The sequence below is a fragment of the Lepidochelys olivacea genome (genome assembly GCF_965140295.1).
Source record: "Lepidochelys olivacea isolate rLepOli2 genome assembly, chromosome: 18".
Classification (NCBI taxonomy): domain Eukaryota; kingdom Metazoa; phylum Chordata; order Testudines; family Cheloniidae; genus Lepidochelys; species Lepidochelys olivacea.
Genome location: NC_140428.1, coordinates 15,412,789 through 15,440,334, shown reverse-complemented (window position 1 = coordinate 15,440,334; position 27,546 = coordinate 15,412,789). Strand labels below are relative to the sequence as shown.

General features: G+C 40.9%; 2 protein-coding genes across 2 annotated transcripts in view; one reads left to right on the top strand and one right to left on the bottom strand.

Annotated features, from left to right (window-relative positions):
* The window catches only part of LOC311533000 (uncharacterized protein), a 33,040-nt gene extending 26,778 nt beyond the window's left edge, over positions 1 to 6,262 (bottom strand). The window contains exons 1-2 of the mRNA XM_084652024.1: positions 6,105 to 6,262; positions 924 to 1,033 (exon numbers count right to left, since the gene is read on the bottom strand). Coding sequence (XP_084508150.1) covers positions 924 to 1,033; positions 6,105 to 6,124 — 130 coding nt within the window. The 5' untranslated portion in view covers positions 6,125 to 6,262. The remainder of the gene's footprint in view (positions 1 to 923; positions 1,034 to 6,104) is intronic.
* The window catches only part of CAPZB (capping actin protein of muscle Z-line subunit beta), a 110,192-nt gene that overhangs the window by 16,350 nt on the left and 66,296 nt on the right, over positions 1 to 27,546 (top strand). Inside the window, exon 2 of the mRNA XM_084652027.1 lies at positions 15,032 to 15,121. Coding sequence (XP_084508153.1) covers positions 15,032 to 15,121 — 90 coding nt within the window. The remainder of the gene's footprint in view (positions 1 to 15,031; positions 15,122 to 27,546) is intronic.

Genomic DNA, 27,546 nt, shown 5'->3' with positions numbered 1-27,546 from the left:
CACTGTGAGGGCAGGTGGTCAGCCATTTCTCAGTGTTAGTTGATTGTATACAAACGTTAATCTTAATGCTGTATTTATTGGGCAATGATTACTTTTTGCAATGATTACTTTTTCCTGTTTATAGGACTCTTCTTGGCACCAGATGACAGCAATTAAATCACAGCTCTTACTGAGCTTAAATGAAGGAGTGGTTATCTTTGGTTGCCGCATTAGACACTACCATCCTTACCTCTGTTTCACCTGGATTGAACTAGGTCAGATAGCACTGACATTCAACATGCTCAGCATTTCAGATTGACATCAGTACACTGATGGCAGTGAAATCTGAACCACTTCCTCTCCTCTTAACAGGAGGGTTGGCAGATTAGTTTCCCACAGGAGGGCCCTTGGAGCCAGCATGTAATTTACCAATCCTATTCCCTATAGCTCCTCTCAGAAGAATAGAGCTACTTGAGCACCTGGCTTCTCAATGTTAATATCAACCTATGTGTTGCATTGTATGGTCTGTGTGGAATCAAAAGCCCCGAACCTCCTAAAAATACCACGAACACTTGATCTTTGTTTAACACATTGTGCAAGTCTTGTTAGCCAATCTCTTCACCATATCTAGGCCTATATCCCAATGAAATGGCTGAAGGCAATCTCAGTGCTCCAAGTAATGTCAAACTACTTTTCCATAATCCTATCTTCCTTGAGCGATCGGAGCAGAACAATAATGGAGATGGCTTCTTTAGCAGAGGCCCTTCTAAAGAGAAACATTGACAATCTATCAATAATGGATTGTTTCTCCCAACAAGAGTATCGGCCAAGTGGGACACTCTCTGGACAGCAGTATGACTTGGACCCAGTGCCCCAAAGTATCTCCTTTTATTCTGGATTCCACTGAATCAAGGATAAAAATCATACAGCAGTTCCACACTTACTTGAAAACAAGTTTCTGCTTAAACTTGGAGTCCAACAATTTTTCTTTTTCATCTGAGATCCTTCAAGTGGACATCCAACACTTGCTCTTTCATCTAGGTTGAAGTCCCACCTACAATATCAATATAACAGCATATTGCTCTAAACACATACGTTGAGTATGATCCCAAGTGTCAGAGCTGATAATGAAAACCACCTGGGCTATTTTTCTCAAGTTGTACGACACGTAGATGAAAGAAGTCAAGGGCCAGCAGTCTGGTCTGGAGTACTTTCAACTTAGCTTGCCATTTTTCACCTTCCTATCTAATAAGCCTGAAAACAATCAGCAACCAAGAGTATCCTGAACCCTCATTACTTAATTGTACTGCCAATCCAGAATATACAAGAAAATGTAGCGAGGTGGACTGGTGAGAGGGGTTGGGAAATGGATAGCACACTTGTAAGTGGTCGTTAAAAATGACCCTTGATAGTATCTGGCAGAATACTTGAATGGATGCCATGGAGAAATTATATTAGAGGTAGGGAATAGACTACTGGGGATATGGTAAAGTTAATGGAATTTTTATGTAGTACTCTGATTGAGCACCTTCCCTCCCTACTTGCCTGAAAAGCTAACCTCCATGGCATCTTGTTGCCATAGAGGGAATGGAAGGAGGTGGAGGAATTGGGAGTTCTACAGTTTAACAGAAACCACTGAATATTACTTATTGTACAGAGATGGCAGTAAACATTCCTTTGGCTGAAATTCTCTTAACAGTAGTTCTTCTCCTATACGTCATTTTCAAAAGGGAGCAGCAAATGTCTTTTACCTGTGAGCCCTGAGAGTTGGCTAGGATTAAAAAGACAGGCTAGTTGAGAAGTAGAGTGTATCATTTAACTTAAAAACACAAAACCTTTGGTGTTGGCACAACAAAGCTGGAAAATAGTAATCCAGAGCTCAAATGGGGTGAACAGACTTGAAATCACTTGACTTGCAACCTAGAGAACAGGTCTGCAACTTTTAAAATAAATAAACCACCTGTTGGTTGAGTATTCCTGGTCCTTGAAGATAAGTAGAGTTTTCTAACACCTTGCCTTTTTCAGAAATGTTGCTTTGGAAACTGATTTAGAATCATAGAATCATAGAATATCAGGGTTGGAAGGGACCCCAGAAGGTCATCTAGTCCAACCCCCTGCTCAAAGCAGGACCAATTCCCAGTTAAATCATCCCAGCCAGGGCTTTGTCAAGCCTGACCTTAAAAACCTCTAAGGAAGGAGATTCTACCACCTCCCTAGGTAACGCATTCCAGTGTTTCACCACCCTCTTAGTGAAAAAGTTTTTCCTAATATCCAATCTAAACCTCCCCCACTGCAACTTGAGACCATTACTCCTCGTTCTGTCATCTGCTACCATTGAGAACAGTCTAGAGCCATCCTCTTTGGAACCCCCTTTCAGGTAGTTGAAAGCAGCTATCAAATCCCCCCTCATTCTTCTCTTCTGCAGGCTAAACAATCCCAGCTCCCTCAGCCTCTCCTCATAACTCATGTGTTCCAGTCCCCTAATCATTTTTGTTGCCCTTCGCTGGACTCTCTCCAATTTATCCACATCCTTCTTGAAGTGTGGGGCCCAAAACTGGACACAGTACTCCAGATGAGGCCTCACCAATGTCGAATAGAGGGGAACGATCACGTCCCTCGATCTGCTCGCTATGCCCCTACTTATACATCCCAAAATGCCATTGGCCTTCTTGGCAACAAGGGCACACTGCTGACTCATATCCAGCTTCTTGTCCACTGTCACCCCTAGGTCCTTTTCTGCAGAACTGCTGCCTAGCCATTCGGTCCCTAGTCTGTAGCTGTGCATTGGGTTCTTCCGTCCTAAGTGCAGGACCCTGCACTTATCCTTATTGAACCTCATCAGATTCCTTTTGGCCCAATCCTCCAATTTGTCTAGGTCCTTCTGTATCCTATCCCTCCCCTCCAGCGTATCTACCACTCCTCCCAGTTTAGTATCATCCGCAAATTTGCTGAGAGTGCAATCCACACCATCCTCCAGATCATTTATGAAGATATTGAATAAAACCGGCCCCAGGACCGACCCCTGGGGCACTCCACTTGATACCGGCTGCCAACTAGACATGGAGCCATTGATCACTACCCGTTGAGCCCGACAATTTAGCCAGCTTTCTACCCACCTTATAGTGCATTCATCCAGCCCATACTTCCTTAACTTGCTGACAAGAATACTATGGGATTTATCTACATTGGGGATTAAATGGTGTTGGCATTTAAAATTGCCTAGGCTGTGTTAGACAAGTCTATGTGGAGAGAACACAATAGTTCTTAAAATGATCTTCTGGGCTACTCTTAAAACCTAGTTTGGATAGATCTAGGCTCAGTCCACAATGGAGGATTAAAATGCCAGTATGCATTAGGGATGTAAAAGGTGAACCGGTAAGTATTAATCTTACTGGTTAACCCGCCTTAACCATTAACCATGCGCTGGATGGCTGGCCCCAGCAGCCCCACGCCAGCCAGTCCCTTAATGGGCTAACCATTTAAATGACATATTTTTAATAGTTTAAACAGTTAACTTTTTAAATGATATTTACATCCCTAGTATACACATACTATCATAGGGGGATTGGGGAAAGGAGCTTTGCAGCGTAAATGGAGCTGAAATGTGTTAGGAACTGGGCTAGTTCTGTACTCCACACGTATTGCAGTGTGTCACAGAAACATGGTTTGGTCCCAATCAAATTGTACTTGAATATGATGGGACTAGTGGCTTAACTAGACTGAAACATTATTATAGTTCTTTGTGAGGTATTTGTGGCACACATGTAAGAATATTCCTAGAAACTCTCTAGAATGAATCATTGCGTTTGAAGACTTAAATTTTCTCAATATGACTGTCAAAATGACAGTATTGCTGGATAAAGTGTGGTCACTTGGGGTGTCTCATGGACATGTATGACCAAACCAACTTTCTGCCTGGTGTCTCTGTGCAACCAGCAACTTCTATATTTAATTTTGAATGAGGTGCAATTTGTATCTTAGGTTCCTGTAAATATTTAAAATTTGGCTTCTAATAAAACCAAACCATTTTAAGGCCTTCTTGCTGTTAAGAACTTCATTAATCTTGCTTCTGTATTGCAATTATGAATACTTGCTTGGTATCTAGGCACCTTGAGCAAAATTGTGAATGGTGAATTGATATTCCAGTGAAACCAATTTACTGACCTACCAGGTGTATCCAGCTGGAGGGGGACTGTGCAGCCAAATAATTAACCAGTTTCATTACAGGATGCAGCTGAGTCTGAGTGAAATCCAAGCTATTTCTGTCACTTTCAGATCACCCAAAGATCTCCTAAAGCAGTATTGCTCTGCCCTGCCCCTCAGTTGCTGATATGCCTATACTAGGAGTGTCCTATCATAGGCTCTGTAGTCTAATTTAGAAAATTAGTGCAGTGTAAAAGGCCTGTTTACCGGAAGGGATTAAATTAGGGAAAGCCTACTACTTAGCACTGACATAGGTAGCCCAAATAATTGCTTCTCTGGTAGCTAGATTGGAGGCTTTTTACAATAGAGGACTGAAACTAACTCTAGTTTTATTTTTGTTTGAATAGACTAATTCTGTTCATGCTCAGCAATAATGTAGCCTAACTGGCAGGAGGCATGAAAGCAGAGTTAAGCGAACAACCAGTGCTGTGCAGCCTGTGGAGGTACTGTAGGTATCTTTTGCCTCCCCACAGGTGGCATGTCCGTGTCTACAGACCTTAAACCTTTCAGATTTCTCAGAAGCCCTTAGGTTCTTAAATAAAAGATTAGTCTGTCAAAGGGACAGAACTCAGTGCGTCTGTAAACCTACTTTCTGAATCTGAAGAGGCACAGACCAAAGCTCAACTAATCTGACTTGCAGTGGGCTGGTCTCCAAATCTTGTGAATGCACCTTTTGACTTTCTGTACATGCAGGTAATGGCATTTACTTGTGGAAGATATAGTAGAACCTCAGAGTTACAAACACCTGAGTTATGAACTGAGTGGTCAACCACACACCTCATTTGGAACCAGAAGTATGCAATCAGGCAGCAGCAGGAACCCCTCACCCCCCTTCCCCCCAAAAAGAGGGGGGGCAAATAAGTACAGAACTGTTAAACATAAACTACTAAAGAGGAAAGTTTAAAAAAAAAAAAGTTGACAAGGTAAATGAAACAAGCACAGAAAGAGTTCCTTTAAATTAAGATGGTTAAAAGCAGCATTGTTCTTCTGCATAATAAAGTTTCAAAGCTGTATTAAGCCAATGTCCAGTTTAAACTTTTGAAAGAACAGCCATAACATTTTGTTCGGAGTTACAAACACCTGAGGAATGGAAGTTGTTTGTAACTCTGAGGTTCTACTGTAGCCATTTGTGCAATTTTCCTTGAAAACATTTGAACAGTCTTTCATTTCTTCATGGAGCAAACTGAAGTCCTACATTCCATACTGAGTGACCACCTAAAAACTAAATCAGACAATTCATTAAGCTGATTTCTGAGAAGTGTTAACAGTTTTGCCATTGATGCTTTGAGGTCTGCAAGTGCATGTCTTGGCTCTACAAATACCCGCATTTGTCTCTGATTTAAAACTGTATGTAAATTATAATACAAATTAGGTATAGTGCTCATGCTTGGGAGGCTGCCAATGCACATCTTGCTGCAAAGCCTGAACAGCTGCATTAGAGCTGGAGTTTACTGATGCAGGGTTGTTTGTTCTTAAGTAACTCTTGCTGATTCTAGGATACTAGCAACTTACTGTATCCTTGCCAAATATTAACTGGTGTTGGTCAAATTGCTGTTGAGGGTAAAATCTCTTTGAAAAGAATCAGGGAAACCATAATGCTTTTTGTGCAATGTGATCTGTGCAATCTGTATCCTCACTTATGACTGCAGTGAGACTCCTTTTTCTGACCCTGTTTTTGTATACATGGGGTCCTAATGGTAGCATAAATACCAGTAAAGACAGGGTGAATGGTATTTCTGAAAATAGCAGTAGGATTTAGCAGGCATTACATTTTTGATAGTTACTTCATTGCAACTTCAATTAATGTGAGTCTTGGCAGAGGGCTTCTATTCTGGAAATAAGCAGGGTGACAGGGGAAGACTGAAAAGAATACCAGATACAGAAGGAAACTAAACAAACATTAACTACTTCTATAGACTTACCTTAAATTTATTATTGGCATTCTCTTCTGTAAGACAGCACTTAAAACAGATTCTCAGGAGAAGATCCTAGATAGCAAAACATCTTTACAGGAAACTTATTAAAGGAGCTTTAATCTAACCTAATGTTCTCAATAATGTCTTTGAGGTTCCTATGATTGCTAAATCCTTCAGTGATTTGAGTTGTAATAAAACTTCATTTAGAATTTTCCTCAGCACCCCCTCCTCCTCCACAGGAGTCATTACTTGACATGAGGCAGTCTTCTACTATTTGTACTTCATCCAGGAAATACTAAACTCATTAAGTCCTGCAACCTCAAAGAGCTTGACTCAATTTGCAGCCCCCACTGGGGGGGGAGGGCGAAGAGATAGTGACTAATCACCACTCAGTGAGTATTGAGTAGGAGTTTATGTACCTCCCTGTATCTAAAGATGAGGTCTCTAGATTTCTAGACAATCTTTAAGATGCGATTCCTGTTAATGTCTAACTTTATTTTCTCCTTAAGTGAAAATGGAAATCCAGGGAAGATGGACAGTATGGAAATAAGCTTATTTAGATTTCCTAAACTCTGCCCCTGGTCAAATATAGAATAATCAGATTGACACCACATATTGATAGTCCCCAGAGAACTCCTTTCTCCTCTTCATACAGAGGTTGTGAAGATTTTCCACTTTCATGGTGTCCATGAGCAGCCCTTGGAGTCTCACTTGCCAATTCACTAATGTAAAAAAGGATAATAAAAGCAACTTTCCTCACCATCTGAAGGGTACATGTGCCGTCACCACCACCATTTATAGCATCATTAAACACAGTTCGTGCACCTGTGTAGGCAGACATCACAGGCAGTCTGCTTGCTTCCCTGTGCACTTTAACTGGAGTGGAATTCTGAAACAAAGTGGTGGCTCTACAAAACCTGCCTAGTTCAATGCACCTCTTAATTCTGACAGACATAAGCAGGGTTTTTTAACAGCAGATCAGCAACATCTGCAAAATGGTACCAGAGCATTTTGATATCCATTTCAAAAGTGTCGTATTTTGAGGTTCAATCTTAGTGCTTTTTTGATATTATCTGTGGCCAAAATGTAATGGACAAGGCAAATTTTAAGAGGCGATATGACATGATGAAGACTTGGATCAGAAACCTTAATTAACATAAAACGAGGAGTACTTGTGGCACCTTAGAGACTAACAAATTTATTTGGGCATAAACTTTCGTGGGCTAAACATGAAACCTTTCTCTCCACCTGTACCCTTCATGTCCGTCTTGTTTGAAAAGCCTTTTTCTTCATACTTCAAAAGGATCAAAGATTTTTTGTGACCGAAATGCTATTTCTCCATAGGAATGTGCGTAAATGTAAGACACTTAGACAGCAGGATGTCAATATGTGTAACTGACTCAGAAACCTTTTGTTTCTAAAGTGGTGACATTAAGGAAGGCCAAGCCATTTTCTCTGTGCCGAAGAGGGGAAATGCCATGACAGCATAGAAAACACTGAAAGAAACAAAGAACGAGGAGTACTTGTGACACCTTAGTCTAAACAAATTTATTTGAGCATAAGCTTTCGTGGGCTAAAACCCACTTCATCGGGTGCATGCAGTGGAAAATACAGTAGGAAGATATAGATATATACACAGAGAACATGAAAAAATGGGTGTTGCCATACCAACTATAATGAGAGTAATCAGTTAAGGTGAGCTATTATCAGCAGGAGGGGGGGAAAAAACCTTTTGTAGTGATGGTCAGGATGGCCCATTTCCAACAGTTGACAAGAAGGTGTGAGTAACGGTGGGGGGGGGGGGGAATAAGCATGGGGAAATAGTTTTACTGTGTATAATGACCCATCCACTCCCAGTCTTTATTCAAGCCTAATTTAATGGTATCCAGTTTGCAAATTAATTCCAATTCAGCAGTCTCTCGTTGGAGTCTGTTTTTGAAGTTTGTTGTATTGCGACTTTTATGTCTAATCAAGTGACCAGGGAGATTGAAGTTTTCTCTGACTGGTTTTTGAATGTTATAATTCGTGACGTCTGATTTGTGTCCATTTATTCTTTTATGTAGAGACTGTCTAGTTTGGCCAGTGTACATGTCAGAGGGGCATTGCTGGCATATGATGGCATAAATCACACTGGTAGATGTACAGGTGAATGAGCCTCTGAAAGTGTGGCTGATGTGAGTGATGAAAAACATTTGTAACAAGCCTGTAATATTTACAAAGTCTGCTGGCAAAGCATCTAAACTTAAGAGGGAATGAGAATTAAATCAGGGGTCTGAACCTCAGTTTACCTTAGGGCCAGTGCCAGTCTTCAAGTCCTCCCAGCGGGCCAATGATGTCACTCATGCCACCTAGAACCCACTCCCCAAAACTTCCCCCCCCCCACCTGCCTAAGGCTCTGGGAGTGAGTTTGGGTGGGGTAGAGGATTGGGGTGCAGGCTCTGGGAGGGAGTTTGGGGGCAGGAGGGGGTGTGTGGGTGCAGGCTCTGGGAGGGGGTCAGGGGGCACAGTGCTTACCTGGGGCTCCAAGGTGGGGCAGGGTGGGGGCTTCCACCCCCCAGCTTCCCATTGGCCGCAGGGGTGCTTGGGGCGCGGGCAGAGCGTGGAGGCACAGTTCATCCCTGTCCTGGGGCCAGAGGGAGGGGCCAGCAGCCAGTGGAGCAAGCAGGCAGATGCCACTCAGCTCCGCTGCACTCCCTGGGCCATGGTAAATCACTTGGGGTGGGGGAGCGCCTGGGGGTGGCAGGTGGGGCCAAGGGAGAGACCTGGCCCCAAAACTGCTGGAGCCCCATGGGCCACATTGGGGAGGTTCGCGGGCTGCAGATGGCACAGGGGCCGCAAGTTTGAGACCCCTGTCTTAAATGGTGCATTTTTGGAGATAGATACAGGTGGACCCACTACAATAGTATTCCTTAACTGCCTTGCTGGGTTACTTTCACTCTTTAATCTGGAAAATCAGATCTGTCGACTGAATGCACTGTATTCTAATATTCTGCACTGGATAATTGATACCATTGTGCCTTTACCCATAACCATTTTTGCTAGTCTGCACATGTGCGTGCTGTCTCTCCCTTGAGAAGCCCTGCGCTAAATAAACAACTTGCGCGTGTCTGTTACAACACATCTTCATTACAATTCATTGCTATCAAACAGATGGGTCCATACCCTTAATCCACAAATTGCAGACAGTATGGACGTTACTTTACTCAATATACTTATTCCAAAATCCAGTCACATGGTAAAACGCTTACTTTAGGAGTCACTTCTTTAGTGATGTTATTTAGTGTGGCCTCTCCCTAGTTTTCTAGCTGCCTATTAAACAATTCCAGCTGGCAGAGCAGGAACAAGCACTTCTTTAAGCATTCCCACGATCCTTAAGTGAGGAGCATGACCTTGCAACCATGTGCCACTTTTCCTCCCTTGACATGAGAGAGTGGGAGGTAAAGACAATACTTGGTTAGAAGGATCCCCTGCCTGGGGTTGGCTGCTGGAGCTGGGCATTCATAGGCCATCTAAACAGTATCTTCCTCTAGGGATTGAGAGGTTAGGAGGGGAAAGCAAATTGATTTCTTTAAATGTGAAGAATGGAAGAGAACCAAACCAGACAACTCTCAACTTGTCAGCTATAGTAGATTCCACTGTTGAGTTGAGAAGTTGGACCCATTTGTTAAATGTCAATTTAAACTAGAGAAAAGGTGTCCTTTAGCTCAGGGGTTCCCAAACTGTGGGCCACATCCCAAAGGTGGGCTGTGACTGTCCTGGGTGGGCCACTATATGCAGAGTTGGGGGGGCATTGCTGCCCCCCTGCCCCCAAACCGTATACGTGGGCAGAGTGGCAGCCAGTGATGCGGGGGGGGCCCGCCCAGGACTGGAGGAACCTAGCATCCCTGGCGGGCAGCAGAGGGTGAATCACCTTCATCAGGCAGTAGGCGGAGGGAAAGGACAAGGGGCCAGCCCTGAGAGGTGGCAGCTCCCAGGGTCGCTGAAGAGTTCGTGGCTGTTCCTGCTCAAAGCAACTTCACTCTGCAATCTGGGGCTGTCAGGCCAGCTGGAGTATCAGCCCCATGGCCCAACCAGGCCTTGACATTGTTGTGATTGGGACCATCAAGGTAATGTCTGGGCTGGCCCGAGCACCTGTCTCTGCCCGGCAGTGGTGGTCCCCAAACCCTTCCTTTGTTCCTGGGCAGGGGGAGCTTGTGAGGTGTTCCAGGGTGGCTGAGTGGGTGACTGGGGGAGGGCTGCCACGTGATGAGCTCAAGGCATTCAGCGGATTGTCGAGGTTGAGGGTGTCAGTGGGGGCTAGCTGTGGCATCTGCTTGGCTGATTTGCTCTCTTGCTGGCCTTGGTCCCTGCTGAGGCAAGGGGCTGCACATGTCCTGTGGGGCCCCTCTCCATGATGGACTCATGTTAGTTGTGGGCCACAGCGTCTATTGCAACTATACAGGTGGGTTTCATGGAAAAAAAATTGGGAACCTCTTAGCAAGCTAGATGCTTAAGATCAGCAACTTGGTGAAAGAGTGTATTCCTCTTTCTGAATGGTAAAAGGAATGAAATGAATTCTAGGGCTGTAATGTCATAGCAAGACACCCATTTAACAGTATTTGGAATGGATGTCCCTTCCTATTGTGACAGGTTTCAGAGTGGTAGCCATGGGAGTGGATGGGTCATTACACAAAGGAAAAACTATTTCCCCATGCTAATTTTTCCCCTACTGTTACTCACACCTTCTTGTCAACTGTTTGAAATGGGCAACCCTGATTATCACTACAAAAATCTTTTTTTTCTCCTGCTGATAATAGCCCACCTTAATTGATTTGTCTCATTACAGTTGGTATATCAACACCCATTTTTTCAGGTTCTCTGTGTATGTATCTATATCTTCCTACTGTATTTTCCACTGCATGCATCTGATGGAGTGGGTTTTAGCCTATGAAAGCCCATGCCCAAATAAATTTGTTAGTCTGTAAGGTGCCACTTTCTATTGTATATCTTTTTAGGTTTTGTAATCTGTGTAACTGTAGAGAAGAGAATTTCATACCATTCTTCTCAAGACTTTCCTCTGTCTATGGCCTGGATATGCTTGCATAATGGAGATGTGAAAAGTATATTGTTTCAGTTTCTCTGATTCCTTGCTGGAAGGCACTGTTAGAGGTTTATCTACTTAGACAAATGAAGCTCTCGTGTAGTCTTGGGAAAAACATCTTGTACCTGTGGTGAAGCAGTGACATGTGTGATTGTTGGTTTTTCTTCCTCATATGTAAAGTGTGGATCTATAAACCATAAAGCCAAAAAACTTTTCCTGCAAAGCAGCAAGAAGACATACTGGACCGTTCAACCTTTTGTTTTTCTTCATTGAAAGATAGTGGGCTGCTCTAGATTACTGGGTTTTTCTTGCTATGTTTGCCATCTGAAGAGCAAGGGCTTGTTCCTTAATACTGAAGGGATGGGAAGTGATCACTGTCCATGTGCTTCCCTTCTGTGTGATGCGAGTTCCTTGTTCTGTGAACAAATCCTCTTGAAACAGACCAGCATAGTGACTGGAGTTCACAATAAATATCTGACTATGTCTATTACTTGCATAATTTACAAGCATACCTAGTATCAATAACATTTAATGTTCTAGCATTCCAGTCTAGTTACCATATTCTCATTATTCAAGGCGGAAATCAGGCTTTCTGTAGGAAGTCCATGTGTTCAACTCAAATCCCAGAGTTGCTACTTAAAACAAGTGATTTAACTGATGGCAGGGCCACATTTGCAATTTGTAGACCTAGAGCTGGATACTGTAACTTAAATAATGGCAGGTGAAATCTGCTCCATTTTCTCTGTAACACAGGTGGAAACTACATCTCCCAGTATGCAGTGTTTCATCGTGATTGACTTATAGACCCTACTATTTTGAAAGAACAAGTATGAAGTGGCCAAATAGATTCCCCTTGTGTATATTTTTCTCAATCCCATTTTGTTGCATTAGTGCAACCTGTTTATAAATGGTAATAAAGTATTATTCCATTAACAGAACACCCTTCTCTTCTCTTAGAGGGGAAACATTTAAAATGTAATCCCATATTCCTTTTAGTTATATCAGTTTGCTCTCAGTGAAGGTAGAGGTTGGGATTTCTAGAAGAGCCTAAGGGATTTAAATGCCTAAATCCCATTTATTTTAATTGTAATTGGATGCCTAACTCAAGATCCTCTGAAAATCCCAACAATAAGAAATAGGAGCATCCTGGGGTCTTTTGTGAGTTTCTGAATCCTTGTCTGGCAATCTGATTTGTCCAGTTAACCCCATAGCCAGCCTAGTTTAACTAGATTTGTAGTGCCCTAGCCTTGATTGTCTGAAGACTTAAGTTCATAATGAAAAGCAAATCTGTTTTATTAGTCTCCCACTTGTCAAGTAAGATGGCATAATTCCTCTAATTGGTTAGCTTGGAAACATTCCCTCTTCTCGCAAACTACTCGCCATTGGCTTTTAGTGGAACTTAGGCACACATCAATCGCTTTTGAAAATGGGACTTAGATTTTTAGGGTAAAATTTTCAAAAGCACTAACACTGATATGGTGAAATGCTCTTTGGAAGCTGAATTTGTACCTCACAGAGCAATCTCTAATCAGCTTTAACTTCAGCTAAAGAACAGTCATATGCAGCAGGATTGTTGGAGGTTTATAAAAACAGCATAAAATAGCTAGCGCTTCTTTTGATAGTGAACGCTATGGATAGAGGGGTGGATTTTTTTATTTTTATTTATTTGCAGAGCATAGTAACTGTCTGCTAAATTTGGAGCTCCGTTCCTTCCTAATTGCTAGGGTGCTGCTGTAGCAGAAAGGAAACGCTTCCTGGTTCCCTCCTAAGGTATTGCGGGTCCTCTAGTACTGTTAACTCAGTTACTTAAATAGTCAAGACACTCTTGGAGAATGGGAACTCTGTGGGTTTGGGGACAGCAATAGAGAGAGAAAACTAAGAGCAATGTAAGGTGAGGCTGGAAATGCTTGATAAAAATGAAAACCAGCCTATTCTACAGTTCAGTGGAATTATGACCTGCTGAACCAAAATATGAGCAAAAGTGGTGTTGAGATTACCTCTGATGCCACTGGATATAGCTTGTACAGTGCTGCATCTTCTACTGATGCGTGCCTACTAGTAAGAAGTATATGTTTGAGGATATGGCAGGAACAGGGTACAGCTGGTGAACCTACTGTTGCAGAAATGTTCTGAAATAAAGGGCACACTTGAGTGTGGCTGCAGATAAACTTTATTCATCACAAATTAATATCTATGGCATTAGTTAAATAGAGGAATTGGATAAATTGGAAGGGTCATTTTAATGATGTGGTATTTCGTCGCTTTTGCATTGCAATGGAAAAGGATGACTCTAACCGCTAAAAAGCATTAGAAGTTTCTGGTTTCTTGTAATGAATTGTGCCTCCGCTTACTGTACTGTGAAGTGTTTCCTCTCTGCCCCCCCCCCCCCCCCCTTGGAGATTAATCCTGAAAACACATACACTAAAGAGTAAACACGGCAGAGACCTCTGATTTCTGCAACTCTTGTATCTCCGTATCCAATCCTAAACCCTATGCATGGCTTGCATTTGTCTGGCACAAGTGATGAAATGCTGATTCTACTTAAGGCCTAAATTAGGACATGGTTTGTTTTTCTATGTAACTGATGTGTAAAGTGCCAATAAATACAACTAGGTAATATGGAGAAAAATCACTGTAGAAGACAGGGATGTTTTGAGAACAAGAGGGGTGTTTTTGTGCTGCTGTCTGACAAAGAATGCCTGGTTGCATCTAGTCTCATTCTACCTTTTGGATAAGGAGCAGCCTATGTATTTCTTGCTGTATTTCTTATTTAGATATTTTGTGCGTCCACAGTTTAAATAGTGTATACTATGGTGTTACCCGATAAACCACACAAAGCCGTGTTGGAACACACAATGGCTAACCAATCTACTGAAGGAGATCCACAACTCTGTCAGGGTTTTCTCTCAGGCCAGTTAAATTGCAGACTCCATAAAAAGGATGCATGTGTATCTGGACTGATGAACACCTATATTTTCATTAGTAAAGGAGGGTAATGAAGGGTTCTAACAGGGCTTTAATCTATTACCTCAAGATGCAGAGGTGTCATAGTATGTTGGCTTAATCTGTGTAATGTCTTCTGTATTGTCATGCACAGGGGTCAAGGCAAGGCCAACTATTTCCACAGATATCTATATCTATGATCTGGGCAAATTTTAGGCTGTTTGGCCTATTTTGACTTAGAATAATATCAAGCAGGCCTTCTTACCTTTTCTGCTTCACCTTCTTGGTCAGTTTCGGTACATTAGTGTCTTCTAAAAAAAATGAAAAGAACTGGTGTACTAGATTTATTGATGGAGCCCTGATAAGTGTCTACTGCACTTGGATAGGAAGCAGTTAGTGAATGGTAGTCAGCTGTGGTTAGCGTGGAACTTGAACTTGTCCCTGATAAGCATTTTAAGCCCTAACCTAATGTGGTGGCTGAAGTCTTGTTAGCTTGCAGTAGCATTAGCTGCCACTTGGAGGAAACCCATGATTCTAAAGATCTGAACAGGAAGACTCAAAAGTAGGCTCCTTTGCATCTGCTTTTTTTAATGCCATATTTAGTAATGCAGAAGTAAGTCCTTGTACTGTAGGAAACTCATGCAGTATAATATGAATGAAGTTAGTTGTCTGGTATCACCAGAGGTTACTAAATTCTATTTTAAATATATATACATAGTTAAAAGGTGACACACTCTTTGCAACTGGAGCCAAATCCTCTAGCCATATGTAGAACAGTATTGTGATGGAAAGCAACTGAAGCGCTTCTCTTTTTTTTGTTTAGCTGTGATACATTGTCTGCATTCATAGACTGAACACACACTACTTTTCTGCACTAGTTGCAAGTGACCAATTTTTCTTCTTTCCCCAGAGTGACCAGCAGCTGGATTGTGCCTTGGATTTAATGAGGCGTCTGCCTCCCCAGCAGATAGAGAAAAACCTCAGTGACCTGATTGATTTGGTAAGTGGCATTAATGGGCTAAAACAATACTGAGCATCCATAGGTGGGGCAGGAGAGAGATGGTTTATTATGTGACCATTCAGAGGTGTGGTGGCTTTGTTTGTAGTTCCGTCTCTGAAATCAACTGAACAGATAGCTTTGACAGTGCATCAGAGGTAGGTCCCTGACCTTGTTGGGAAAGCCACTTCTCTCTCTCAGGTCACTTGGCTTTCCTTAATTTCTTATCGGAAGTGGGTGTTCCTCCTTGATGGGTTTTTTTTTAAAAAAATCATTAGAGAACCTTCTGAAAAGGCCACTAATGTATGCATGCATGTTTTAAGTCTGGGCGAGTAGGCATTAGTAACACTCGGAATGTAGGGTCATCCCAATTTTAAAGACCATACTCAACAATGTAACTTCTTCGCTGTAGTTCATCAAAACTTTGTATGATGCACTTCCCATCACTACTTACCAGGATATTTGTATAATGGATGCTACTTCTCAGACTGCCTTTGTGCTAGTCCCAAATCCATTTTGGGCTGCCACAATTTGCAGTCTGACACAAGTGCCTCTTCTGAAGTTAAAGCAACGATTCTCAAACTTTTGTACTGGTGACCCCTTTCACACAGGAAGCCTCTGTGTGTGACTCTCTCTCTCTCTCTTCCCCCCTGCCCCCCATTAAAAATACAGTTTTTATATTAAACACTATTATAAATGCTGGAGGCGAAGTGGAGTTTGGGGGTGGAGGCTGACTGCTCTTGCCCCCCGTGTAATAATCTCATGCCCCCCTGAGGGGTGTCAACCCCCAGTTTGAGAACCCCTGCGTTAGAGTGATGTCAGATATTCAAATGCCGATGAATTAATTGGATTCCTGTAGGCTGGGTATTCAGCATATGTTGCTATGAGGACCCCATTTTTAAACTTGAGAAGAGCAGCCCACTCTAGGTGGTCTATTTCTGCTGCTGACAAATGCATGCTCAAATGGCTTGAGGATGAATGTGAATACTTAGTGGGACTATTCTTCTGACAAACTTGGATGGGTGTTGGGAAGCTTAACTTTTTTCTCTAGAAAGACCTTTGGTCTACATATGTGTTAGAACTGTAAGTTATTGATGTGCTGGTATGGTGCACGCTCCAAGGGAATTGCTATAATGCTAGTATATGAAGACTCGGAAACCTGGGATTTCTGAAGAGTATCAGATACTTCAAAGAGAAAATGACTCCACACTATGCGGTCTGCAGTCCAGTGAACGTTTTTAAACTAGTTTAAACTTTGTGTAAGTGGTCAGATTTCCCTTCTTCCCCCAAAGTATGTTTCGCTTTCCTGGTGAATTACAGTGGGTGGAAACAAATCCCTTGTGAGGGGAGAAAAAAGCATAGTTAGATCTCTGCCAGACTGTACAGTTACTTGTCCGGTCACTTTCTCTTAGCATGAAGTATTAAATCTCCCTTAAAACTCTGGATTTGTGCCACATACACAATCTCATTTATGGAGAAACACAGCAGATGCAGATTACCAGAATATGGATATATTGCACACACCCTATTTTACTATGATAGCTGGCAAAACTGATTCTGTTCTCTTGAAATACGTACAACGATCCAAAGAGGCTTCCTTTGAGTTTGATATTTTGACCTAGGCTTGCTTGTACTGCAAGCTTTGTGGGGGGCAGGGTTGTGTAACTCAAAGAGCATCTTGCAGACCAGGGCTTTGTTAGTGTAATATAACATTAAATTTAAAAGAGGGGGAGGCTTAACATAATCCATGGGCAAGAAGAGTCCAGTCTTAGTACGTGTTGACACTGGCACACCCTAAGCCCTGCACTAGGGAGTTCACTTCTCGAAGCTAACATTTCTGCAGGTAGTCACGACTTGACTTAATATTTAGAGCAAGAAACACTAGTTTAAGTGTCCGAGCTGCTTTTCGTGTTTTATATACAGAATAGTTGCTGCTTAGGTAATGGGTTCAATTGACTTTGTCTGGAGGGCTGCTCTTATGTAGCTGGACAGGTCTGCTATAAAGTATTACCAGGACTGGCCCCCAGGCCCTTCTGGATAAGGTAGTATGTCACAGGAACTGTTCAGATTTGTAGTGTCTAAGCAAGTCTTGCAAATCAGTGCAGTTGTATGTGTTTGGGAACTAGGGGTGGTGCAGAAAGGGAAAAGACCTTGCAACTTGACCAGGATTTTGGTATTTGATCTAGTATGTTCTCAGCATATTCCTCCTTCAGCAACTGGAGGTGCCCTCCAGAAATAGAAACTGCAAAAGGGGCTGCAAGCTGTTGAAATGTGTATGCTGATCTGGGTCAGACCGACAACTAGATTGCATGTGCAGGTTATGTGAAAAGGTTCAAGGAAACTGCTGCTAATACCATGCTGTGACTTAAGTTGGTTCTCTAGTGTTGCACTGGCTTAATGAATTTATGGAGGCAGGAAGAGAAGATAAAGAAAACAGAACTATCCTAAAGGAAATAGCCACCACACACTTTGGAGGCATCTCATTCGAACATGGTTTAATCTGAAATGTTATAATACTTCTATTGCTGACTGGGAGTCATTCATTCAACTTCAAAGAAAAATGTAAGATACCAAACTGGTAATAAATCTAACATGTAGCCATTATCCCATTATTAACCTTTTATTACAGTGACTATCAGGCCCCATCAAGATCACCCCTGTTGTCCTAGGTGTTGTACAAACTTACAGGAGACAGTCTGCACCAAAGGGCTTAGTGTAATTTAAAACAAGTGGGTGATCAGAGGGGGCTGGGGATGAAGGCAGAGGTTTATAATGTTCGGAACATCTGGTCATAGACAAGCTGTGTGCAGAACTAGCAGATTCAAGGCTATTTTTAAATATTAAATCTGTCCGAACTGATCACCATCTTAGCCATTATCAGTTGGCAATTTTCTACCATGAAGCCAATAGTAGGTTTTAATGTGGAGAAGTGTTCACTCTAAGGAGCTAAATGGAAGAAGGCTCTTGTGAGAGAAACAACTCAGCAGATGAAGGCTGACCCAGGAGATAGGAGAGCAGATAGGAAAAGGTCGGAGTGCAATGTGAAAAGTTCAGTGGGGCTCATCTAATGTAAATTGCTAGGAATAGCTGTAGTGGAGGCTGCAGAAGTTGGAGGAAAGTTGTGTGTTTGTGGCCTAGACGAGATCACACAATGGATGTGAAAGTAAAGGACAGATCTCAAAACGATGGAAGAAGAAATGGCAATATTTGGATAGGACCTAGATGTGTACTGCCAGACTGTGGCACTGAGCTATTGAGAGGTGATATTGGGAGGGTGGTAAGGGAGTGGGGAGGAAGAGAGAAGACTTTTTGGAAGGGAAGTTTGGTAGCTCAGTTTTGGTCAAGTTGATGGCAAAGGTCCTTGAGCCAGCTGTCAAAGAGACATGGAACAGGATGGACGGAAACAGCTCAAGAATAGAAGTGCTGACTTGAGTCATTGGGATTAAAATTGTGGACACAGTCATTTAGTGATGGAGACATCATGGCCTGATCTCTGTAGGATCCTTACCAAAAGTGGAAAAGCAGAGGAGGACCCATCAAATGAGAACAGAAGGATTGAAGATCGGAGGTAGGAGACCCAGAAGGTGGTGTCCAGATGTGGCTGGCAGCACTTCAAGATTTTAAGAGGAGACGGTATATTAATTGGTATCAAAGTATAGGGAGATGCAGGAGGAGGCCCTTGCTGTGAGGGAGTCTTGTCTGCCTGCTGCAGATCACCTCCCTGACTCCACCAGCCTGTGACAATGCAAGCATGCAGGCCTCACTCTGTATAAGTTAGCGATAGGCACACAGCAACCCACAAGTCTTCCAAGTGTCCCTCTGGAATACCTAGTCCCTGTTTCGCTGAACTATGTTCTTTTACTCCCAAAGGAATAGTACACACAAGTTATACAATATTCAATTCAGGATCACCACTCGGCATAACGTATGAATCTAAATATATTTATTGTTTTAAAAAAAAAAACAACCCACATATTCTACTGATAGTAAGTAAGAATATTGGAAACAAATGGTTACACATAAAACAATCATAATATGCTTTGTAGAACCTAAACTTAACTCAAGACATTCCCCTGTTTCCTACAGGATAGTTTACCCCAAATACTTTTTCAGCACTTTCAGCCAGCATGGCTGAGATTCCCCCTTTCCTAAGATCAAGCCTGCTGGCAGCTTGTTCTCACAGAGTGAAGGATGCCAAAGCATCTCTCTACACCCCTTATGTATGATAACAGACTTCTGATCTTCACCTGAAAACAGCTGCCCCCTCTTTACCTCCTCCTTTTAAATTTCCTTCTGAAGTCTCCAAAAGCTCTTCATTAGCATTAGACTCCATATGCTAACACTTCCGTTGTAAGATACACAATGGTCCACCAGGAAGCTAAACATCTCCCACATCCTGTCTGGAGAAGTTTGTCTTGGGAAACGCTACCTGTGAGTGACCTGCCTTTAACTACAGGGCTTAGGCAACATAACTTTCAACATATAGAACTGCTTACATATTTTCCATGCATCTTGCAATGATTATGGTGACCACTGTGACACGTGCTTTCAGTAGAGACCTTACATGACCCCCTTTAGTGAATCCAGGGGATCCCTGTACCACTATGATCCTCTGTTCCTTCTGCCAGTTGGCATTAAAAGCTTCCTGGGACAAAAGTAAAGATCCTTAAAGTCAAATTAAGTTCTTAAGCAGCATTTTTCTTTCTTTGCCTATCTATAAGTTTGTTGTTCATGGAAATATTTTGTCGTTTTATGTGTGTACAGTGAAATTAATGTTAACCAGTACGTACAGATAAAAATCTAAACCTTCCAAGCGTTGCTATAAGATTTTAAGAGCAGTTTCAGCAGAGAAGATTCTTGTGACCTCCAAGATGCTGCTTTCCAGAAGTTTCTTAAAGTTAAAGCTGAAATGCCGAGTCAAAACTTGAAGCACTGTCTAAGTAATTCTTGCTCTTGCTGCTGCTGCCTCAGACTCCGTATGTTGAATCTAAAGTATAATTGTGTGCTTAGTCTCATTTTAATCTCCCAATGAGCAACAGGTCACTAATAGCTGGTAAAATCAGGAAAAAATAGACTCTGCCTTCACTTAGGGTTTCCTGAACCTGTGGAATTCACAGGCACATGAATTCACTCATATAGCATGGCTGGCTTTAAGAAAAGCTGGGTAAATTTCCTGATGGTGGTTAAATAAGCTAAGGTCAAGGTAATCCACATTGCGTGCCAGGATGTAAGCTATTCATTGCAAGGGTCAGGAAGGAATTTTTTCCCGGCCCACTCGCAGGTAAAGCCCTTTGTAACTGGCTAGACTTTTATAACCTGGGTTTTTGGTAATCTCCTGAAGTCGCTTGTCCCTGCTGGAGCCAAAGGTAGGATACAGACTTATTGGTCTCCATGATCTGACTACGGCAAATCTTGCTTCTTGTGAAGCTTTGAAGAATAAACAATTATTAAAACTTGAGCCAGTACAAAAAATATCCAGAACAAGTTGTCTAGGAAACTTCATGGGAAGTCTTGATTTAAATAATTGGTTTGAATCTTCTAATAGCGCTGAAAATTGTTGGTTACTTCTAAATGTTTGAATTACTTTTTGGAAGGTGCTTATTAGTGCTCTGCATGCTTTCCATCAGCAACACTCTCTATAGGCTTCTTGTTCATATTGAAAGGGTAATATGAAACAGACCAGTTTGGACCATTCCCGTTAGAATACAAGCCCATATGATATGGTATTTCCCCCACTAGTGACAGTGCAGTCTCTGCTGGAGACTGAACATGAAGCTGTCTCTGAGATTCATTAGAACACCTCCTCGTCTGCACTGTCAGATTGCCATAGGGTAAGGGTACACAACCCTTGCAACACGGTGTCTCATGGTCACCACTCCAAGAGCCAGAGGTCTGCACTGAAAGTGGATAAAAATCAGTTACTCCTTTTAAAAATAATTCTGTTAATACCTATTTTCTTAAAAAAATAAAAAAAAAATAAAAAAAAATCCTCACATTTTATTTGAAAGTATACTTAAGACGTTAGTTTATTATGATGTACTAATTTAAATAGGCTGCATCATTGTGCCTTCAAATTTCAGTGGGTTAAAAGATGCTGTTTAACTAGATACCGAATCGAAGGAAAACATCTTTAACTTTTGAGATCTGTTCAAGTTCTATAATTCAGTAAATGACATTGTGACATTTAATATCTATTTTCATTCTTTACAGTGGAGTGAGTGCTGGTATTTACATTTTTCCAAATGTAAGCACTTTCAGCTTTTCTTCAGAAAAGATTTTGCCTTAAATACTGTTCTTCAGTTTAGTTAGTAGGTGCAGAGAGTATTTTCTCGACGACTAGTTGGTTCAAATTTCAGAAATTGAATAGGAATTGGAAAAGCAGGAAAGCTTGTTTTTCCTCTTCCTATCTATCAATAAAAAACAGGTGGGAGAGGATAAGTGCCTTTGAAGCCAGGTTGAAGTCAAGGGAGGTGGAAGTCAAGGGACTGAAACAATCAATTCACTAACTACAGTTAGTGCGTTCTTTAATCATTTTTAAATGCAAAACCCATCTTGATGTTTTTAATGTGTCCAACATATTTAAGGTAATTTTGTTTATTAATTAAACAAAGTGCTATTTGTGCATTTAATTGAATTCCAGTTTCCACCTAAATGCAGCCTGCCACAAATCACAGTGTAAAAACAAAAACGTTCCTCCCTCCTGAGTTTTCTAACATAAAAAAAAAAAAAATGTAAAAACGGAGTATCTGAATAAATATATGTTGGCCTTTATAACTGCTTAAATATAGATAGTGTTGCCTTACCATTATGTTTGGTACTTTTTGCTAGCCAGGAGGCAATATTTAGTTGCCAATCAACATGCTTTAATGTTTGTACCAACCAATTTGAATCTTTCTTTAGGAAAATAGATTGAGTACAAATGCAAAACCAGATTAAAATTGATTTTAAATCAAGGTTTCCTGCTTGCTGATTTTAAACCAGATTTTAATCCCCCCACACCTCCGCCTGCACTTAATTTTGATTTATTTCCATATATTTACATTAATTTTGTCCATTTGTACTCCCATGATGTACTTAATCCCATACTTCTGGGGAGAAGCACATTTTGGTATTAACAGTGCTACACATTCCAAAATCTTGAGTCGGGACCCCCCCAAATTGAGACTGTTAGTCTCAACTAATGTTGGAGGGTTTGTTTTTTTTTTTTTGGCTGCTTTGTTTTGATCCTTTAGAGTTCATGTCTTCAACTCTTTCACTGTAACATTGTAGGGATAGGAACTTCATTTTGTTTTAAATGAAAGCTCAGATTCTCAATCCCATGACTCCAGGAGCTGGAGCTTTAAAAAAATTAAACTTGTGATAACATGTCAGCAGCGGCATCTCTTGCCATGTAATCTTATAGCTGTCTCCTTCTGTTTCTATCACTTTTCCCATGTTCCCTGCTAAAACCACTTCTGTCCTTCCTGTTCCTACCCAAACTTTTTTTCCGGTCTGTCTTCAGCTCTTTGCCAGTTAATCAAGAGGTACCTTCCCCTTCCCAGGCTACTCACAACCTGCTTCCTTTCCCTCTTCAAGGTCCTGACAATAATGCAGCTGTGCTCCCTTTTAGCTCAGCTGGTATTTACTACTTAGTTCTGTTAGCAACTCTTAGACACCTGCCTGAACAGACAAGTCACTTCCAGTGATTAACAATGGTTATGACCAACATTTCTTTCTTCTACCTTCTACCTTCTGAATTCTGGCGGTGACTAAGAATTGTGGATAAATATATTTGCCATGGACTATGTGCTTGTATTAGGGTGACCAGACAGCAAGTGTGAAAAATCGGGATGGGGTGGGGGGTAATAGGAGCCTATATAAGAAAAAGACCCCAAAATCAGGACTGTCCCTATAAAATTGGGACATCTAGTCACCCTAGCTTGTATTAATTGTGGATTTTTTTTAAATTGAAAGAGTGCAAACACAAAACATTTACTGTGTTTATGAAATTGATACTGCATTTTGAAAAAGCTTGCTCACAACCCACCTTCTCCTGTGATGCATATGGAAAATTTTCAAAAGGGCCTAAATGATTTTTATCCTCCCATTTCCCAAAGCATTCTGAAAAATTTACCCATGATCCTGTGTGCCATCTTTCAGTTGGGTTTTGTACAGATCACGGTCATAACCAACATATTGCTGACAACATTACAAGATTAAACAGGGAAGATGGTCTGGGTCTTACATGCATGCAAAAGTTTCAATAACTAATGTGGCAAAAACTGACATCTGTAGGTTTATGCTTTGTCAAATTGTTCAGAAGTACACCAGTATTAAATTCCCTCATTTAAAATTCTTCTCTCTGTCAAGGTGGTATCCGTTTGCTGCTCATTAAGTATATTAATAAAAATTCAACAACTCATTGCCAACATGAACTTGTGCAGCCCCTTAAAACTAACTGTATATTACTGCCATCAAGTGTTGTTGACTGGGGAAAAGGGTCAGACTTGAACATGAAATAATAAGGTAGGAAGAAGACTGAAACTTTTTTGGGTCACTGGCCCTCATCAGACCAAACACTTTTCATTCATTAGCACAACTGTTTGTGGTTTACCCTTTTGCCACATCTGTTGTTGCTTTCTCCCACTGCAGAGCCTGCAATTAGAGTTCATTAGAGACCTTGTCAATCATGAGACTCCAGAAGTCCCGCCTGAAAGAACCTGTGCATGGTGCTGGTAATGTGCCTTGGCATGGAACGCTCTGCTTCGAATTTAATTAGTAATTATTTGTAAACAGACTACTCACAGGCTGTCGGAATGCACAAGATAACTTTAAAATCACTTCGAAAAAAGACTTTAGGGTAGGAAGCTGCTACTTTTTAAGGATCATTAGCTTAAACTAGAACAGTGTTTTTAAGCAGGAAGTTAGTGTAACTGAAGCCTTGAAATGGGTACCTGACAGCAGTCCATGGGGTATGTTGGTGTTTAATAGAAGGTACTGTATTTGTCCATTAAACTGTTCAGTGTTCACTTAAACTGAATTGCCATGATGATGGACCAAGTGGAATGACCCAAAAACATGGATACAAGTCTTGTAACAGTACCTGCTATGTATTTACTTTAACTCATAGCCTATATTGCCTCAATTATTTATTCCCTTAGGTTGGTGTTTTCATTGTTTGAGAAAATAACTTGTGCTGTCAACAATTCTCCACCTTTTTAATAATAATTTTAAAAAAAACCTTCAAGCATGCATCTACTTTCTTCTCTCACACCAAATTGGCAGGCAGATTTCTCTAGAAAAGGAAGGTAGTGAATGAAACCCCTTCTGGATGATAGTTGATTCGTAGTAGGAGTATGGTGGATCAAATTATTTCACCTAGAACAGGGTGTCAGATTTGGGTGGGGAAGGGGAAAGAAGCTGGTGGTCTTCATGTTAGGTACAGTTTTAGAGTAGCTGGATGGTTATCTTAACATGCTCAGAGTAATAGCTAAAAATATGACAAGGAAGCCTTATGAGGACTGTCTAAAAGTTGATGATGCCTATTGAAATGAAAAGGAGTAGTTTGTCACCCTATGAAACATTTTCTGAATCTGTGCGCTTGTGGCAGGAGAACATTCCACGGATGCAAACTTGTTTTAAAGTTTCTATCCTTGCAGGCTGACTATCTGCAGAAGCTTAGTTTCTGCAGACCACTCATCAGAAGAGTGCTGACGTGGTATACTACTTAGTACAGAGTTAATGTAGTCTTCCCATAAGGAGGGCAACATGATAAAATGAAAAATGAGGATCAAGAAGCAGCTCAAATCCTTCATGTGTGGTTCTAAGATATTTAAAAGATGAAGTGCACCCTGGAATAGTTGAAGCAATTCCAGTGTTTTACAATGAATGCATGGCTACTTCCATTCTTCAGATATTGGGAGAACGTGCTCTTGAGGACCCACGTGATAACTGCAGTGTAAAAAGGGGAATCGGATGGAAATGAGGTGCCCCTCTTTAGTCTGGGAGGATTGTTTTTTGACTCTGGTACTTCAGCTCTGCAGATGTTCCAGTCTCTACCAGTTTAAAAGACCTCAGAAATGGTTATTAATGTGGATTTCCCCCTTAGCACTGTTACTAGGTTTTCCCCTTTTGTTTTAGCGGGGTGACTGACTAGACTATCTTCCTGACAAAGCAAGTCCCCAAAAGAGCATTAACCTTCACTACTCAGCATGCTGTCTAATCAGGCTTTCCACTAGTGCCCCTGTGCCTGAAGGATTTTCCTACTGAATACTTAATCTGGATGTTAACCTGGCTGAGTTCTTTAATCTAAATTGTACATGTATAGACTGAGAGAATTTAGATCTAGGGGGAAAAAGGATAATACTTGCCCTGTAAAATAGAGGATTTTAATTAAAAGCAATACACTTCTTGGCTGCAGTGGACATGCAGATTGGCCAAGGGAAGTAGTTGTGCTTACAGCCACAACTTTTTCATCAATCTTCAAGGTATGATTACTTTATCAGTGATCTACCAAAATGAAAAAAATGGTGCTTAAGTCCTTCTTTGCTTTGGTTTATAAGAAGGCTTTGAAAGCTGTTTAGACTTTTACAGTAGAAAATAGGTTTTTTTCCCCCTGCTGTAGAAGAACCTTTTAAAATGATGATGAAGGAAATGACCAGGGTGGATTTAAAAATCAGTGTGTTTCTTTTTAAAAATAAAATCCAATTTTTTAATTTAAATCCGATTTTAATAGGTTTCCCCCTCAAAAAGCATTTTATCTAAAGACTGTTTTTTAATTAAGATACATTATAGCTCAAAGATTAGATTATAAATTCTAATTCTATAGTATGAGACAATATATTCATGTAATGTTTAAGAAACATTTTGTAAAGGAGTTCCAATAGTTCATGGATTGGAGACCTAATATTATGGGGTTCCAAGGGCTTTTGTATATATTATTTAGGTTAATTTTATCTACCCAATGGGACTCGGTGCTCAGTCTAGAAGATACCATCAGAGATTTGAAACCATCATTAGTTTTGCAATTCTCAAACTGCAGATTTGTCTCTCTATAGATAACATGCCTGTTAACAGCAAAAATGGTTTAAAATAAATAATACAGATGTAAGAGGTGAGAAATCACAGACCTCAACCCTATTGTCCCTCTGCAAATTTGTGTACACAGTCAATCTCTTACCTCTCTAAAAGTGCAAAGTTTCAAAAAGTTCAATGAATAGAAGATTGTTGGGGGAGAAATACTTCTGGGCAAGGAGAAGAAGTCTAGAGATAAATGTGAGAAGGGAGGGACAGGCAGTGTAAACAAAAGTGAAACAGTTTTTGAGCAGCATATTCCAGAAGTCTTGAGGTCTTTCTGAGTGTAGCCTTCATTGATTTGAGATCTACCATACCATTCTCTCATTAGAAAGGGAAACCTTTAATGGCAGCATGCTGTAAAAGAGACCCAGTTTGGGAATAAGAGCCATTCAAGAAATGTTTGCTGCTGATGTTTTAAAGACAGTCTCACCTGTGAACTGGTGGAAGTCATTTAAGCACTTGGATTCAGAGACTGGAAGTGATGATCTCACTTTTAACAGCAATAGCTTCTTCTGCCAGTGTAGAAAGAATATTTTCTTCCTTTGGACTACTTCATTACAAATTGATAAATTTGTTTGGGACCTGAAAAAGCAGGAAAGCTTGTTTTTCTCTTCCAGATTATGAACAAACAGGAAAATGAAGGTGAAGACGACTGAGTTAGCTGCAGAAGCCAATACTTTAAGTTTCTCATGTTGACCTGGCTGATGCAGTCAATTTTAATTTTTGTTTTGCTTTTTTTAAATATTTCATTAACTATTTTAGTTGAAAACAATTTTAACTAACCAACCTGATTTTAAAAAACTTGAATGTTTAACTAAATTAAATTCTTATGCATGTTTTGTTAAAATATTGTTTGCTGTTGAAGAAAAAAACCTAGACTACATAACGTTGTTGTTGTTTGTTTTTAGTTAAATAAACAATTTAAATGGCTGGCTGATTGTGATCTCCTCTTAATACAGCATGACAAGAAAATCCTCCAAATATTAATGGTTTAACCTGTTGAATTGGAGATAGTTCACCTCCCAATGACTTCATAAATTTGTGCTTCAATTACCTTTGGTAAATGAAATAACCAATCATTCATTTTCTGATATAGCTGTAAAACTAATGTGAAAAGTTTTTTTTCAAAAATCTAGAGTGTACCTTCTAGAAATGAAACCTACATCTATCTCTGAGTTGTGAAGAATATGTATTAAGATTATAACAACCAACAAGAATGCACTCTTATGTAGAAATCAGTGATTGAATAGAGTCTTCCTGACTAGTGATTTAAATCAAATCCACCCTGGAAATGACCTCAACAATGAAAGTTGAGCCTCTGAAGGCTTGTCTAAGTGGCGGTGGGGAGCAGTATACCAGTATATACCACTACA